Here is a 16206-nt window from a genome sequence, read left to right as displayed (position 1 = left end):
CTCTTACGGATACAACCACACTTATAACAGGAAAAATAAAAATCTGTCTTTACATATAATTAATCATCAGTGTGACCCCTTTTTGTCTTGAGAACTGCCTCAACTCCATTTGGGATTGATTTAATTAATTTATGGATGATGTTTGAGTCAATCTTTTCTCAACAGTGTTGTCGTGCACTCCAGAGCATAGTCAGGCTGATCACATAAATTTTATCTTTCAATGTATTCACCCATCATTTACTCTGAAGTGTCAGTCAATAATAACTAGAATAAATTCAAGAATATGAAGACATATCTTCAATATTATGACATTTGTGTTTGAAATCATGATTCGAGAAAGCTTGGCAATGATTTAGGGGGGCTCATACTTTTGCACCCCACTGGATATAAATGTTACATTGGCACAACTGGGGGGCTCGAGCCCCTCCTTGGCTGGAATATGCGATAAAATTGTCTGATGAGATTTGCATGACTGGAAGTGCATCACAGTAGGGGCATCTCACTAAACACTGTGAATTGACAGTTTTACACTCTCACCCCCGTTGCCTTGGTTTTGTACTTTAATAATTTGTGGACCTCTGCTACTTATTCATTTCACATGTTCGCTGCTTGTGCCCCTGTGTTGGGTCACCTCATCAAGATTGGGTGATTTAGACTTTAGTAAAACATTAAGAAAATTGTTTACAACAGTTGCAAAAATTAACTCTGGAGTACAACATGGCAATGGTGGGCCAAATGGCCTCATTTCCCTGTTTAAGGTCATATAGGAGCGTGCAACTCCTCGTTACACACAGAAAAGTTCCACAAAAACTGTGGACCTTTTGTTTATTCAATTCCATTGTGTATATGGAACACAGTACAAATCTTTAAATGCAATTGGTTTGATTCCCAACAGAAGCATGGACCTTCCAATGCAGAAGCACCATTCAAGCCCTACCCCTTTCCCCACCATGGGGGGGGGGGGCTCTTGAGTTACGATACTCGTTCACCCAAAGTGTCATTATTTCATCTTTTTACATCAATTTGATTCGGCATTTAAAGTTTTCATTGTGATGTTGACCTTCCGCGTATGGAAATAATGTGGTGTAACAAATTTCGGGGAAATTTGGGCTGGTGTTCAGAAACGGATAAGGAACAAACTAATTTTAAAAAGTGTTTTTTGTGGGCGCGTAAGTGTTTGTGCGAGTGAGTGTGAGCGTGTACACGCATACCTACCTATATGCATACATGGACACAACAGTGTCGATGCCTTCTAATAAAGAAATTCTTAAATAGAGACTTGTATGGTACACTTATTTGCATAGCAATCGTGTTTGACACCCGAAGCAATTGCATCGGTATTTGTTAGACACCTCGGTGTTTCCATAAATGTTCTTGACAACGTAAAACACCCGATTGAGCAAATGGCAGTTGCACAATTTCTATACTAAAAAGAATGTTGATGTTGTTTGTTTGTTTTTTATTCAAAAAGCTTACATGCATATTTAGTCTCTTGAGAACAAAAAAAATATGTCGAGGTTACTGGGGGGAGATGAGAGAACTAGGTTTGCTCTCCTTGGAAATATAGTTCGTTTCCCCCCCCCCCCCCATTCCCAATGCTAAGTGTTATGGGATTTGAACCCATAATTACCAACTCTTAATTTCATTTTACCTTGGAGTCGCATGAGAATCAGAGCAAAACTGGGTCAGAGAATATCTTGATGGTAAAAAGAAAATCAGTCACTTTTAAACAAATGCCATAGGAGGGGCGTTGGGTGATAGATGGATGCACAAAGAGACAGGTAGTTGTTCAGAAAAGGATTTCAGTTGATGCTGAGCATGAGCTAGTGTACAAAAGGTGCGTTGGAAATGCTGTAATCTCGAGGTGAGTACGCTGACTGAAGTGATGGTGATAACTAAAAAGATGAATCAATGAGCAGGATGTGCTCATGTGTCACGCAGTGATGAGGTCTCAAGTGAGGTGGACAGGCTGTCGGACGTTAAGCAAGCCGTGGACAACCTGCTGCATTCATACGACATCCGTCTGAGGCCTGATTTTGGAGGTGAGTTTGCAAATTACAAAACCTTGTACATACTGTACATGATGTGTTTAAGAGTTCATCGGTTGGTGCAAGGCCTGAACTGAACCTGATGCTCACGTTTGTGTGTGCAAGCTATTTTGTCATGGTATTATTTGTACTTCTCAATGCAGCATTAGTACCCATTCTTTAGGGACGTCAATAGATTCCATTTGTACCTCGTTCAGTGCTGAGCTGGTATTCCTAATGGTTTGTAGCCATGTGAGTTTAAGTCTGTCTAATCGATGTTATCCTGGAGGAATGGTACCTTGGTTCGCTCTCTTGTGGTGGAGCGTTTGATCCCACTATCCCACCTGCATGGGCCTCCCTGTTATCGCTGATGGTCCTCCACAGAATCCACTAAAATACATGCAATTTTCGAATGTTTATTTCCTGCACATGGAGCTTTTCTTTGATTTTAAGCATTTCATTGTTTAAAATATCCTTTTTTAATAACTCTGATTGGATTGCATTTTAAAAGTTGCTTTTAAATGAGCTTTGGTAGCTTCCTTCCTATCACTTCCTTGTTAAAGGAAAAGATGACACAAGACCTCAACATATTTTCTTTTTACAATTTGAGCTCTCATCATGATGAATAGCAATGTATTAAACTTGGTCTTTAAGGAAACACACACACACACACACACACACACACACACACACACACACACACACTCACTTACACCCCTTATCCATTCAAATGAACTGTACTAGAATATAGTCACCTGTTGAAAGCTTACAGTGATTCATTGTCATCCAACCAATCAGGAGGTGTTACATCAGTGTAAGACCTTTAAAAATACAAGCAGTCTTAATATGTCCAGTTATAGTCATGCAGTGCAATTATGGCTCCCAGTATTGCAATGCCATTTGACAAGTGTGTCAAAATAGAGGTTATGGTGTGTGAATGATACCCCATACAAAAAACTGCAGCAAGACCATGCCTTAACTGCATGCAAAAGCATAAAGAGAAACTAGTCAAACACTTAGACTATCTCTATTATAATACCAAGCTTGCACACTAAGAACTCGGCTCGCCGTCACACGATCCCTATGAAATTGCTGTGGCACTTCGCGGACATGCCGACAATGTTTGGGAAGTCTTGGCGTTCCATAGTACCACTTGCATTTTGCACAATGCGTATTTTTGTCATTCCCCGTGTACCGTCTGTCGTCTGCTACCAGCTATGTTGTACTGCTATCCCGTGCATGTGCATGGGTATCGCTAGTTTATTTTAATCCTGAGAAATCTCTCTCTCTCTCTCACTCACTCACTCACTCACTCACTCACTCTCACTCTCACTCTCAACAATCCTCTTAAAGAAGTTCAGTGGCTCAAACTCTTGGGTCTCACTCTTAGCCATGATCTTTCTTGGGGCAAACCACATTTCAAGTCTGCCCTCCAAAGCCAGTTGCTGACTGGGCATCCTCCATTGTGCAAAGTCCTTCCTTAGCACACCTGAACTCTTATCCACCGACAAGGCTTTCATCCACAGTTTGAGAGAGCACTGCTCTCCCCCATTGGATTGGATCCCCTGCCTCACACACCTTGCTCAGCTTGTTGCCGTGGAAACCAAGGCCTTCAACATCATTGGAATCTCCCGCAATAAAGCTGAGTCTATGGGCCTCTCACTTTGCCATCGCAGGCATGTTGGTGGTCTCTGTCTTCTACCACTTCTTCTCTGGTCTTGCACCCTCTGCCCTTTCTTGGTCCTGTCCTTCCCAGGTTTCTTCAAGGCACATGTGGTCCAACAACCCCTTTCAAGTGAAACGCCCAAAATCCAGAATGACCACACACCTCCATTTATTTGTTTCTCTTGTTTTTTCCTTCCTGTGGAACCAACTTCCACGTTCGTTTCAATCTCACTTTTCCCTCCAGGGAAAATCAAGACAGCTGTTCATCTCAGATCATCCCCCATTCAAAACCATGATCTTTTCTATACCCGTTTCCTCACCCTCTCCCTCAAAATTATGCTATTATATCCATATTATCCACCCTCTGCATTCTCCCCTACCCCTCATCCTTAACCACGCATCCCTTGTTGACAGTCTCCACTTATTTTCTCCCTCGGCCTTGCTGTTTGCCTCCTGATCTGTTCTGTATTCCAGCTCTTCCATGGGCATTGACTCTGCATATGAAAAAAAAACCTCATAAAACATGTCGCTGTTCAGAGAAATGTTAAGTATGTAAGAGTGTTTTGTGCTTGAGTCCAGATCTTGGCAATAATGTTGTTGTATATACAGGTGTTGTCTTGAGATCAGCAAATATATATTTATATGAATTGGTCGCAATGGACTTGTAGTTGTTTAAACAGTTGATCAGATGAGATGACTGTATCCAAAAGCTGAAATAGGGATATTGTACTCTTAGCAGATGAAGCCAACTGAAATGTTCTGAATTATTTGTTGGCAGCTTATAAAATCGAAGAGAGAAGAGTAATATTATAGTCATTGTGCATGTGCAATGAAGCATGGTGGATGATCAATATAAGTTTTGGGCTGTATCTCAATCAATTGTGTCCCTCAGTGATGTGTGTGTGTGTGTGTGTGTGTGTGTGTGTGTGTGTGTGTGTGTGTGTGTGTGTGTGTGTGTGTGTGTGCGTGTGCGCGCGCACTGGGCCGATATTGTTTCGCGGGCACCAGCAGTGTTGGTTCGCGGGCAACAGCAGTGACCACCATTTTCGTTGTGTCTGTGTATCTGTCCGTCTGTTTGTGACTCTCTCCAGAGCATAGCTCCGTGACGTTTGATGCGATCTTGATGAAACTTGGACACAAGCTAGATATCATGGTCTAGTTCTGTCTTTTTGTATGATATGGATGTGGGGCGTCCCACACCCACTTGAAATTTGTATTTATTTTCTCGATTTTTTTCTCGCAATTTAATTTCCTAGAAGCTGTGCGTAATGTCCATAAGTACAACATATAAAAAAAATCCGATTTGATTTGGTCAATTTTGATGGAAGAGATAGGTTTTTACAGTAGGGCTTCCTCAAAAGCTTCCACTAACTCATTTGTACCTATCGTGGCATTGTTCAATAATGCCCGCAAACCATCGTCGCCTCCCGGCTTGTCAGCAATTTTTCTGTAATCGGCATCGGCTCATCGAAGTCAGTGTGAGTGCCGATTACCGATTACAGTGCTGTATGCAACACAACCCAAAAACCTTGAGTAGCTTTCACCCTTGTTTTGGGCAAATTTCAAGAAACAAATAATAAAAAAAACATTGCATTTATATAGACGTTTCAGGAAGATGTGCATGAACATCATCATCATAATATAATGGGCGTAAGTCTGGAACTTCTAACACACTTTTCTCTGAACATATTCTGTTCATACTTCTGAAATCTTCACATTATGTGTTCCATGTATTTATGCAGGTGATAGCAGATTCAAAAAATGGAATATGGATATAATTTTTAAAGAGAGAATCGATGACGTCACAATCAGCAGTGTTCGGCGGCAAACCGACGGCCGGGTCCCAGATGACGTGCTTTACTTAACTAAGTCCATGAGTTCAGAACGTTTGGTCCACTCAGAATTTGCGACTTTTATCCTGCCATGTTGTTAATCTGTTGATGGAGGTAATATAGAAACTATGAATATGTCAAATCGTTCGTGTTACTCATCCAGCACGATGTGTCAAGGTCAACAATCGAAAGCGACCGGTCTCAAACGCTACCATGGGCACCCAGACACGCCACCAATATGAACTGAGCTGTTGAATGCGGCGCAAAACATCCAAAGAAACTACCTTAACCGAGTATTGTGATCCGTCCTGTCCCCCATTTCCGTCGTAGATGGGTATCTGCCAGTTAATCTGAATGAACAGCGGGCAATCGTCGTATGACGGGTCGAAAAAATTTGACTCTGTGATTTGGAAAACGTGTTCATACGGCAAAAAAGGTCAGCGAAATGAGTCCGAGGTCAGAGAAATGAGTCCGAGGTTAGAGAAATGAATACCAGTGTACTGGTACAATGGTTGTATCAGCGCTGTTCCATGCCTGCGTACACCCACAGTGCGGTATTCTTCATCCTGGTGAAGCAGCACTTGTATGATAGGAAGGAAGAAAGGAAGCTTGTTAAATCACTGGGTGAGTAGCCCCCATTCGTGCACTGATACCACTCTTTATAACACTGTGTGAACGGCCTATCGATTTACTTACTGTATGTGATTGTTCAGAACGGAATCCCTTTGTTTACCCGGGGACTCCTGGTCTGTACTGTATCTATATATTACTAAAACTCTCATCTTGTATGTATGTATATATATATATATATATATATATATATATATATATATATATATATATATATATATACATGTATGTTCCTGAAATACAACCAAAATGGTACATGATAGCGCAAAAAATTTAGGGTCACCTTACTCACCATTCGCCTGCGGTATGCAGTATCAAGTTTTGTTCAAATCAGGCAACGAAAAAAAATTATTAAAAAATCAATTCCCGATTCAGTCAAGTTTTGGTATGACAATCCATAAAGGGCAAGGACAAACTATGGAGAATGTGTTCATATACCTTGAGAAACCGGTTGGCCGAATGATGACTCCTGAGGTAAATGCTCGTATTTTCTTCAAGTTAAAGTTTGACCACTAAATAATATTAAAATTTGTCTTTTTTTTTTTCATCAACCGCTGTCACAACGGGAACCCAACGGGTTCACGGATTATGTTTTTTTTTTTTTTTATAAAACTTGCTTTTCACACAACCAGATAAGTATGAAATGCTTCATTTTATATCCGTCAATAGCTTTTCGAATGAGCATACGGTCGCTCATCATTTGTTTAAAAATGACAGGATGATGTGCCGTTCGATGCACCAATTGATGAGAGAAGGGATTTTAAATGTATCGATTCACAACCACTCAATGTTGTCAATCGTGGGAATGGCACCGATCTGGCACGGTATACACTTCATGTGTGCACAATGCACGAGGACGTCATTATTCACTGTCTTATAATCGGTATCGGCCAATGATGATTATTTTTAATCGGTCGAATTTGGATGGGTACCTGGCCGTCGGAGAAAGGGGGTACTCCGTGCTGCGGCACCTGACAATGGTCGCTGGTTTGGTCCCCAGTCGCACGTGTGGGACTCGAGGTTCGTGGCGGAGCTCGGGTGGTGAATGGCCGGGGTCCACGGAGGGGGGTCGGGGTCGCTCTTTCCTTCCTTGTAGCGGGCCAGCAGAGACACGTTCACCGCCTCGATGAACTTCTGCTCAACCCTCGTTACAGCCCTCATAACCACCACTGTTACCACCCCTTCATTACAGCCTTCGTAACTCCTTCGTAATAGCAAAAAACCCTTTCCTGACAGCAAAAACCCACCAAAACTCTGCTCTCAGAGATTTTTTTAACCTCCCTCAACGGGGAGGGGCCCTTGGTGAAACACACCTCGCTGTCCGCCTTTGATTGAACAGGTTCCTACGGCCCACCCTTCCAGGGTGGGGCCTCGGCCCCTGCCGGGAAACCCCAGCCACTCTTCCACGCGGGTTCATACTTGACGAGTAACAGTATCAACGCTGCAAAAAGTCGTCATCAAAGAGTTACAACATGTGTGAAAGCCGAGAAACCGGAATCGTGAGATCTTGCCTTAGCACATAAGGGTGCGAGAAGGCAGCTGGTTGGTGGTGGATCGTGATGGGCCGAGCGGTCATGCAGATGGGATGGTTGTTAGATGGCTTGTTCGATGTAATAACCTAACTAAAATAAATCGCAACGCACGCCTTTGATTCTCCCACTAGACAAAAGGAAGGAGATCTGACTACACACATACTTAATGACATAACTGACTTTTAGGACATCTGTATGTTGAATGCATATGGTTTCCAGGACCGTAACAATATATATTTCACAAATCAAGGACAGCTTATAAAATGGCAGAGAGGAGAACAATTTCAGAGTCATTGTTCATTGACATGCATTGTGGAGGATTAATCAGGAACACAGATGATTACATAAGGATTCATCTTCCAGAAAATGGGTGGAAATTAACTTGATATTTTTAGAACTCTGGCAGACTTACAACAATGCATGGATCTGTATGAATTACAGATGTGACTTCTCCTGAGGATGTTTGCACTTGTCTGTAAACGTCTGAAGGTAAAACTGCAATAGAGTAACCTGGTTGAATTGCGTGGGGGGGGGGGGAGTTGTGGTTAATTGCACTGTCCTGAATATGGAGCCTAGCTCACCTTCTCCCTTTGGGATCTTATTTTGTACAATTCCCACTGGGCCAAAACCCCACAAAATTCAGAGAGGAACTTTGCAGCACATTTTTGAAAGGGTGTCAGTGGCGAATTGCTATTCCCAGAAACTGCAAGATGTATTCTCTTGGGACTAATGCAATGGTCACTGCACTGGGCCCACTGAGGTGATTTATTGAGACATTTCAGACCTTAATGTAGATATACACTCATTTGAAAAATGAACCACTCTCCATGATGGCACAACAGTGGCCTGAGGGATGTTGTCGAAATTGAATGCATCAATGATCATATGGTGTTTTTATTTTGGTTCTTTAAAAGTTTTTTTTTGAGAACCAATGCATAACCTCCTCCCCATGAGCCTAGACATCCGTACAAAAAGTCCATGTTTTTCTTTACAATTTTTTTATTTATTTCAATTTAACATTGACACTTTTCATGGTTAACATATGTAGGTAGTCCAGAGGAAGAAAACCTGAATCCTGTAATAAGAACTTAAGAGAACATTAATCTGGGACAATAATGGGGCTGGGTGAAGTAAGATGAAAAGGAGAAAATCTATTGTGGTTGAAATATGGTTGCTCTTTCTATACAAGGAGCAAAGAAGAAGAAAGTGTGAGTGGAGTTGGCTGATGAGAGAGGTACCAACACCCAGCCAATTTGCATGGTGACAATTGAAGTCACCACATATGAGGAAGAGAGAGTTGGATGAATGTTTAAAAGTTGGTCCATGCAATCTGAGAGAGAGAGTTATAGATGGAGTCATCACTGTTGGGAGGACAGTACAGCACACAGAGAAACATGAGGTGTGAGCAGAGGGGAAGTTGCAGCCAGCCAGAGGTACTCCTGGGGTTTTGGATGTGTAAGAGCAGTAGATGGAGAGTGAGGAGTAGGAGATTGGGACCATACTCTGTGCACAGCGTTGGTGCTGCTTAAGCAGTCTCCTTGGCTATTGGGAACAATCCTGGACGGGTCGCCACTCCGACACAGTATACCAGCATGCTGGCACTCATTTTGCTGACCTCGGAAGGATGACAGGCCATGGAGAGTCAGAAATTGAGTTTTTGATGTAAAGCGTGACTCTGCCATCAGGATGGGGTTCAGGTCAATCAAACTGGAGGAGACAATAGCTCAGGAGAGACACTAAGGAGTCAAGGATGTCCTGTAGGGGGAAGGATTCAGCTAAGCTGCATTGTGGAAGGAAGGAATTCAGGAAGGATTCAGGAATCAGTTAAGCTGAATAAAAGAACTGCATTTTTTATCAATGCAGTTCTTTTATTCAGGCTTGGCCTCGATGAGGACTATTTAGTCCGTGACTGAAGCCTTAAAAAAAAAAGCAACACTACCACTTGCACTACTCTATGACAGCAGAAACTCTTTACAAAAATATAATAAGAAAGCATTCCTGATGGAGAAACTCAGCTTCGTTTATATATAGATGACAAAAACTTACAAAAAGGGAGAATTGCAATGAGGCACAATAATAGAGAATGTAAGATTAAAAACTGACAAGCAGAGTGTTGACAGGACGTGCTGAGATATTTTCCCAAAAAGAAGACAATAGACACGTTATCACAAACAAAGAATGCATCATTAAAATAATTCCATGAACTACTCCACAGTGATAAGAAACAATTTACCAACATGTCAGACATATCAAATATCAACAAAGCCATATTAATGACCAATGATATCCAGTTTGCATTAAATAAAAACACATGAGAAAGGGCAAGGTCCCTTGAGAAGGTGAAACTTCTTGAAGGGGTTCAATCACTCAAACTCTTGGGTCGCACTCTCAGCCATGATCTCTCTTCAGCAAGCCTCATTTCAAAATTGGCTTTCAAAGCCAAACACCGACTGGGCATCCTCTGTCATGCAAAATCCTTCCTTGGCATACCTGAGCTCCTATCCAACTACAAGACCTTCATCTGCAGCAAGATGGAGTACTGTTCTCCCCTCTGGGCTGGCTCCCCTGCCTCACCTCTTGCTCAGCTTGATGCCGTGGAAACCAAGGCCTTCAATATCATTGGAATCTCTCGTGATGAACCTGTCTGTGGGCCTATCACTTCAATCAAATGAAAGACCAAGAAGAAACCCGAAGAAGTAAAAAGCAAAGATGAAGTCATCAGGAGGAACCTGGATAGGATTTGGGTTTCAGCCGCTACTCCACTACCCTCAAACCCATCCAGGCGCAGCCAATTGAGCCTTACCGACTTTGGGGTCGTTTCTGTCCCAGGGAAGTTGTAGTCCCATGTATGTACAATAATGTGTATTGCCGTCATCATATTGTAGTTGGCAGGTGGACATAACTCGTAAAAAGACATGAATCATCATCGAAACATGTGTAGATAAATTATGATGTATCAAGAACATCCTGGCAATGTTGTTTGTAAGTAAACACATCACTTATGTGTTGAAAACTAACATAAGTTTGTAACTTGCAAAATCGAAGATTTGCAAGTACATTGGTGGGTCGACTTTGTTATTCTGTCTGTCTGTTTGTTTGTTTGTCTGTGAATTTCCAACAGGTCACAATTCTAAACTGATTGACATGAAACTCTATGAAGTTATAGAGGTAGTCACAAATGAGAAACCTATTGATTTTGAGGTCGGAGGTCAAAGGTCATCTTTTGGTCAGATTTCTAAAATCATCATTTTTCATCCATCCATCCATCCATCCATCCATTGGGACCATACTCTGTGCAGAGCGTTGGTGCTGCCGAAGCAGTCTCCTTGGCTATTGCGCACAATCCTGGATGGGTCTCTGCTCCGACACTGGATTTTTCATCCAATTGACTTGAAAGTTGAATCGGATTTGTATATCAGGTCACTGAATTGGGAAGCCAACTATTTTTGAGGAAAAAAGGTCAAAGGTCAACTCAAGGTCAAACTTCAAAAATCAATTTTCATGCGATTGACCTGAGCTTTGATGAAGATCGTCAATTTTAATCGAAATGAAATGGACAATTTGATGTATCCATGGCATCTTTTCTTCATTTTTGGAGGGGGGAGGGGGGGGTTGATTTTGCAAATATCGTGCTTTTGCACGACGTGTATCTTATTTATTTATTTGAATTAGTTTAAGTGTTGCAGTTAACATTGGTTAACAACATGTCATGGTCCATGACTTTGTTATTGAGATATTTAATGAAAATATAAAAGAATGAAGGATTACCTACACATGCATGTTTTCAGTGGCATAATACTTATATGTAAAAATAAATGAAGAGTTGGAAAAAAACCCCCTTCACTTATGCCTCCTCTTCATTTCAATGCAGCCCTCTTTTATTCCTTCTTTGTTCTTTGGAAATTTCTTCTTTCCTGTTCCGTTTGATTGCAAAGAAAAACTTTCACTGTCTAAATCTTATCAAGGGCTGGCAGGATCGCCAAAAGGTACACACACTCGTCTCTAAGCTGTTTAGCCTGGGTTCAGACGTTGACCCAACGATAAACTGTCATCCCCACGTTTCACAGGCAGGGTTATTCGTCAATGTGTGTGCCGTCCCTTGAATGGATGTTAAGCCAGATGTCCTGTCTGCTATCATTAGTTGGTGGATGTTAAAGATCTCACGGTGTCCTTCACCAAGAGAGGTGAGTTATCACTGGCATCCCAGTCAAATTACAAATTCTTTCCCTGACTAACTGTTGGGAAGGCAATGACAAAGCACTCAATCCATCAATCAATCAATCAGTATTCCCAAGCGCTTTCTCTTTTTTGAATTCACTCACAATTGTTATATTTTCGAATTCTCTACTCCCTTGATGGTGTACGCATCTGGTGTGGACGGTGTGCCTCCATTTCTCTATTTCACTTTCCTTCCTCCACCTCTTTCAAATATCTGCATTCTGTCACTACCTATGTGTTTCTTCTACTCACACACTCTGTACACATCAAATCAGGCACTCATCATTGTGAATCATTACTCGCGCATTACAATTAAATTTGGCACGGTTTCTGCTGTATGTTTTACGGTTAAATAAATCACGTCTTGTATCTTTATTCTGACACATTGGAAGAATGAAAATAAAGCATTAAGTAATATAATCTCCCTTTTGGGTGCAGAGAAAGACAGCTTGATTAGAAAATGGACACATTACTGTACGTTTACTGCACAATGGGCACAGGTTCAGTGTGCCATTCTCGATGGAAACAAAATGGCTTCTAATTTCAAGTTGTCATTACTCCTATTATATAGGGACTCTAGGGAAGGTGGGGAGGAAGGAAATTGGAATTGACCACATTGAGAAAAAGAAAAGAAGGGAAGAGTGTGGTGTGTCCTTTTATTGCATTGACAATGTAAATGGTCATGTGATTTTGTATACGAGAGGACACTTATAAAGAGACGGAGAAAGCAGCGTGGAGAGAGGAAAAATGGCAGATTGAATAAAGGCTGTTATCTCACTCCTGTGATCTGGATCATGGGCTAAGTAGGCGACACAACAGGTAGGAATGGAGGCATCTCTTATGTACGTATCGGTAAGGAGTAAATTGAGGAAAAGGAGAGAATGTAGGATGGTAGGAGAAGGAAACGATGTGAGTGGAGTTTGTGAGAGAAAGAAAGGAAGATTGAGAGGATATTGGATTCCAGAAGGGAAGGAGCAGAGAAAGGATAGAGGGTGAAGAAAAATTCTGCCATGTTGGCAAATAAAATAAAGAGATAACTCCAAAATTGGAGGACAACAGTGTAGCATAATGTCTGGATGGAGACAGAAGGAACGGGAATATTGGACGGGATATGAAGATAACCTAGCGAAGGGATTTGTGTAAGATACTGTTTATCGTTGAGGGAAAGTTGGGACCCCCATGTGAACACCCATCAAATTTTTTTTTACTGCATTATGACGTCATTGGCATTCAGATCGGGAAAAATGTAGCTAAACTAGTTGGAAAAAAACATTTTAAAAATTAAAAACATGCAGGGATGGAATCTCAAAAAAACAAATAAGGTAGGAATGACACCACAATGCAACGCCACAATCTCTTTACGGAATGCCATCTCGACATCTTTTGATATTTTTCTGTCAGTCCCACAACAAATAAAATACACAATTATACCAATCCACACTACAAATCTACAACTACCTCGAACATGGACATCTTCATACAATTGTGACTACTAATGGGAACTGCCGCCCGTAGGGCGGGAGTACCTTTCTCAGCCCACCTTCGGTGGGCAATGTGCTGCGGCACGGTCATGGAAATACACTTCCTAATCTTTGTCATTTTTGAAAGAAATTTTATTGATCACAACATATACTCTGTATCATAAGATAAAGGATGATGATTTGTAATAATGGCTACCACCTAAGGTGGCGTTATTTCACGCTACTTGTCAATTTTGGAGTTTCGCTGACTTCCACGTTCACTCCATTAAAATAAGATTGCCATCTGTAAATGTCAAAAGATGTTGTGATGGCAATCCGTAGAATGATTGTGGTGTCATTCCTTCTTGTAATTCCTTCCTACATTGTTTGGTTGTTTTTTGGGGGATTCCATCCTAACGTTTTTTTTCATTTAAAAAAAAATGCTTTTTTCTAACTTGTTTTTTTAGGTTTAGGTCTTCCATAATCAAGTGAGTCCAGCAAATCAATATATATTGTTACGGTATTCGCGCCCGCCGGCGTGCTGACGGCCACGTAACTCGAATCGCGGCACGTCGCCCACCGGACGGACAATCCAGTCGTGACCCTCTCGGACTAACGCCGGGAACCAGTCACGGGTGGACCTTTCGGTCTCACCGCGATCGAGCCAATCAGCCCCCGCGTGGGATAGGGTTGCTCGCCAAATTCGACCTACCTAAGTACCCACGCGGAGGGTAGACCGGGCGATCGCACCTCGCCGCAGGTCGACTTCGGACACGGGCCACTTAAGCGACCCGTTCCGTACTATCGGGATAACCGAGCGGTGTTATTCGTCGACCTCGACGGTTCGATTAATTATCGGGCGTATTCAGCCCACTACCAACCCTTTACGTGAAGCAAGATGAGGATTCAATGAAGGAAATGACGAAGCGAAGCGGGAAACAGTTCGACACAAAGCACATTTATTCGCGACGAACGGAAAGCACACATATTCAATTCCACCAAAAGCACACAGAAAAGAAAAACACAATTCAATTTACACAAAAAGCAAATGTAAAAGCGAAGACACAATGCAGAGCTAATACCGACTACCGAGCACACGGCAACACTTATACAATTTTACTTCACAGACGGCGCCGACAACACATACCCAAAACCAAGGAAAGAATACCCTCAAGGATGAGGCGGGCCTGAGGCCGAGACCGGGTCGGGCCTACCCGTCTGGTGATGAGACGCGGAGCGGCGATGGTGCCTCAACTCCGCGGGCCTCGCAGGCAGTGTCTGGTAGGGGGTGGGAAAGGGGCCCCCTTGGTCGCACTATCTCAGCGCGGGGGGAAACAGGAGGGGGTTGCTGATGCTCGGGGTATAGAGGATTTTTATTGCCCCGCGACGAGCGTCTCCACCTCGGCCAGGTCGCGCTGTCGGCCTCCCTGGGGTGCAGCTCCCTGCACGACGCGAGCACCCCCTCGTCTGCCCTCGCCGCCTCTCCACAGCTCCGTCCCCTCCGCTCCGACTCCAACGCACACGACGACCAGCTCCTTCTTGCCAACTCCACCGCCCGCGAAGTCTTGACTCTCTGTTCCCTCTCGACTCTACTACTCTCCTACTCTCTGGACTGACGAACACGGTCGCTTTTTATCAGCCCCGTGGCTTCGCCCTCTCATCTTTGACCCCCTCCCTTCGACCTTTCACCTCGCTCCCCATTGGCCCGAGAAAAAGTGGGCGTGAATGCTTTTTGATCCATAAATTTGCATATATCGATCGCCCTCCAACGCCCTGGAGGCGGGGCCAAATCGCCCCTCGCTCACCGATTGGACGGCAAAAAGTGGGCGTGTGTCGTTTTTGATCCGTTTTTGAAGCACAAAATCCGTGATTTTGTACACGCTGTTCGGCGCGCGCCCTGCACGAGTCCAACACCGGTACCCACAGGCGGCGCAAGAACGGTGGCGATGCGACGGTTGCGAGGTGTGACGTGAAGGTCGTGGCGGTTGTGGTGAAGCGGCGTTGTGGTTGGTGGTTGATGTTGTGGTTGTGGTGGTAATCATGGCGGTTGGTCCAAAATAAAGATAGCAAAAGAAAAACGGCTATCCTGAAGATTCGTAGCACGCATAAATGACATGTATTCCCACTAGACAACGGGTTTGGGCCTAACTACATATGTACTTACCGAGATACCTCACCTAAGGGACCTGAATGGTGGTTTGCGAATTTGGTAACCACAACAATATTTTATCCATTTTTCAAATTCAACTGTTCATTGAAATAACTTCAACCTTGATGTCCATCTTTTGTGAGCATAAACATGAATCTCAGAGTTTATTTAACATTTGGTTGAGTAGAACTCAAGAACATCAATTCATCTTTAAATATCAACACCTCATAAATGAGATGGAACTGCCCTTCCATAGTGGGTCTCATACCTGTTCTTTTGGTATGAGATCCACTGTTGTTTTAGGATCTGCTGAATATTCATTTTTCCTAATATCCTGCACAATCGTGTATAATCAAGTGGTTGATTTACCTCTTCCAGTTGATTTCGTAATTCTTCATAATATTCAACTTCTCCAAGTTCTTGCTCTGTCATTTGACTAAAGTCTTTTAGTTGTTCAAATTTCTAAGGTGTTAATACTTTTGAGAGGGGATTTTTTTATATCATCATTCTTCGTCCAGTGGTTTAGTGAAACATTATTCAAATTTGGAAGAAATCATGAAACTTGGTAGGTTTATATCACTTTGTTTAGGGAATCATATAAATGCAAGCTTCACTTTGGATCTTGCCATTTTGTCAAGTTATTGAATATTTTAGAGAGTAATTTATATAAAAATGTGTTTATCCTTGCTATAA

The 16206-nt window shown here is 42.5% G+C and overlaps 1 protein-coding gene across 6 annotated transcripts in view; it reads left to right on the top strand.

Moving 5' to 3' along the window:
- The window catches only part of LOC147010954 (gamma-aminobutyric acid receptor subunit beta-3-like), a 145051-nt gene that overhangs the window by 12883 nt on the left and 115962 nt on the right, over positions 1 to 16206 (top strand). For 3 of the 6 annotated variants that reach the window (XM_085860389.1, XM_085860390.1, XM_085860391.1), the window contains exon 2: positions 1942 to 2042. The exons of 1 other annotated variant lie outside the window; for it this stretch is intronic. In XM_085860389.1, coding sequence (XP_085716515.1) covers positions 1942 to 2042 — 101 coding nt within the window. Of the gene's footprint in view, positions 1 to 1941; positions 2043 to 16206 lie in introns of those variants that run through there. 2 more of the 6 variants (XM_085860392.1, XM_085860394.1) reach the window with 2 other exon arrangements.

Source organism: Eptatretus burgeri, chromosome 16, assembly GCF_056783735.1.
Source record: "Eptatretus burgeri isolate ZD-2024b chromosome 16, Ebu_testis_v1, whole genome shotgun sequence".
In the NCBI taxonomy this organism is placed as follows: domain Eukaryota; kingdom Metazoa; phylum Chordata; class Myxini; order Myxiniformes; family Myxinidae; genus Eptatretus; species Eptatretus burgeri.
Note: the sequence above shows the minus strand (reverse complement) of the source record. Positions and strands in the feature narration are given on the sequence as shown.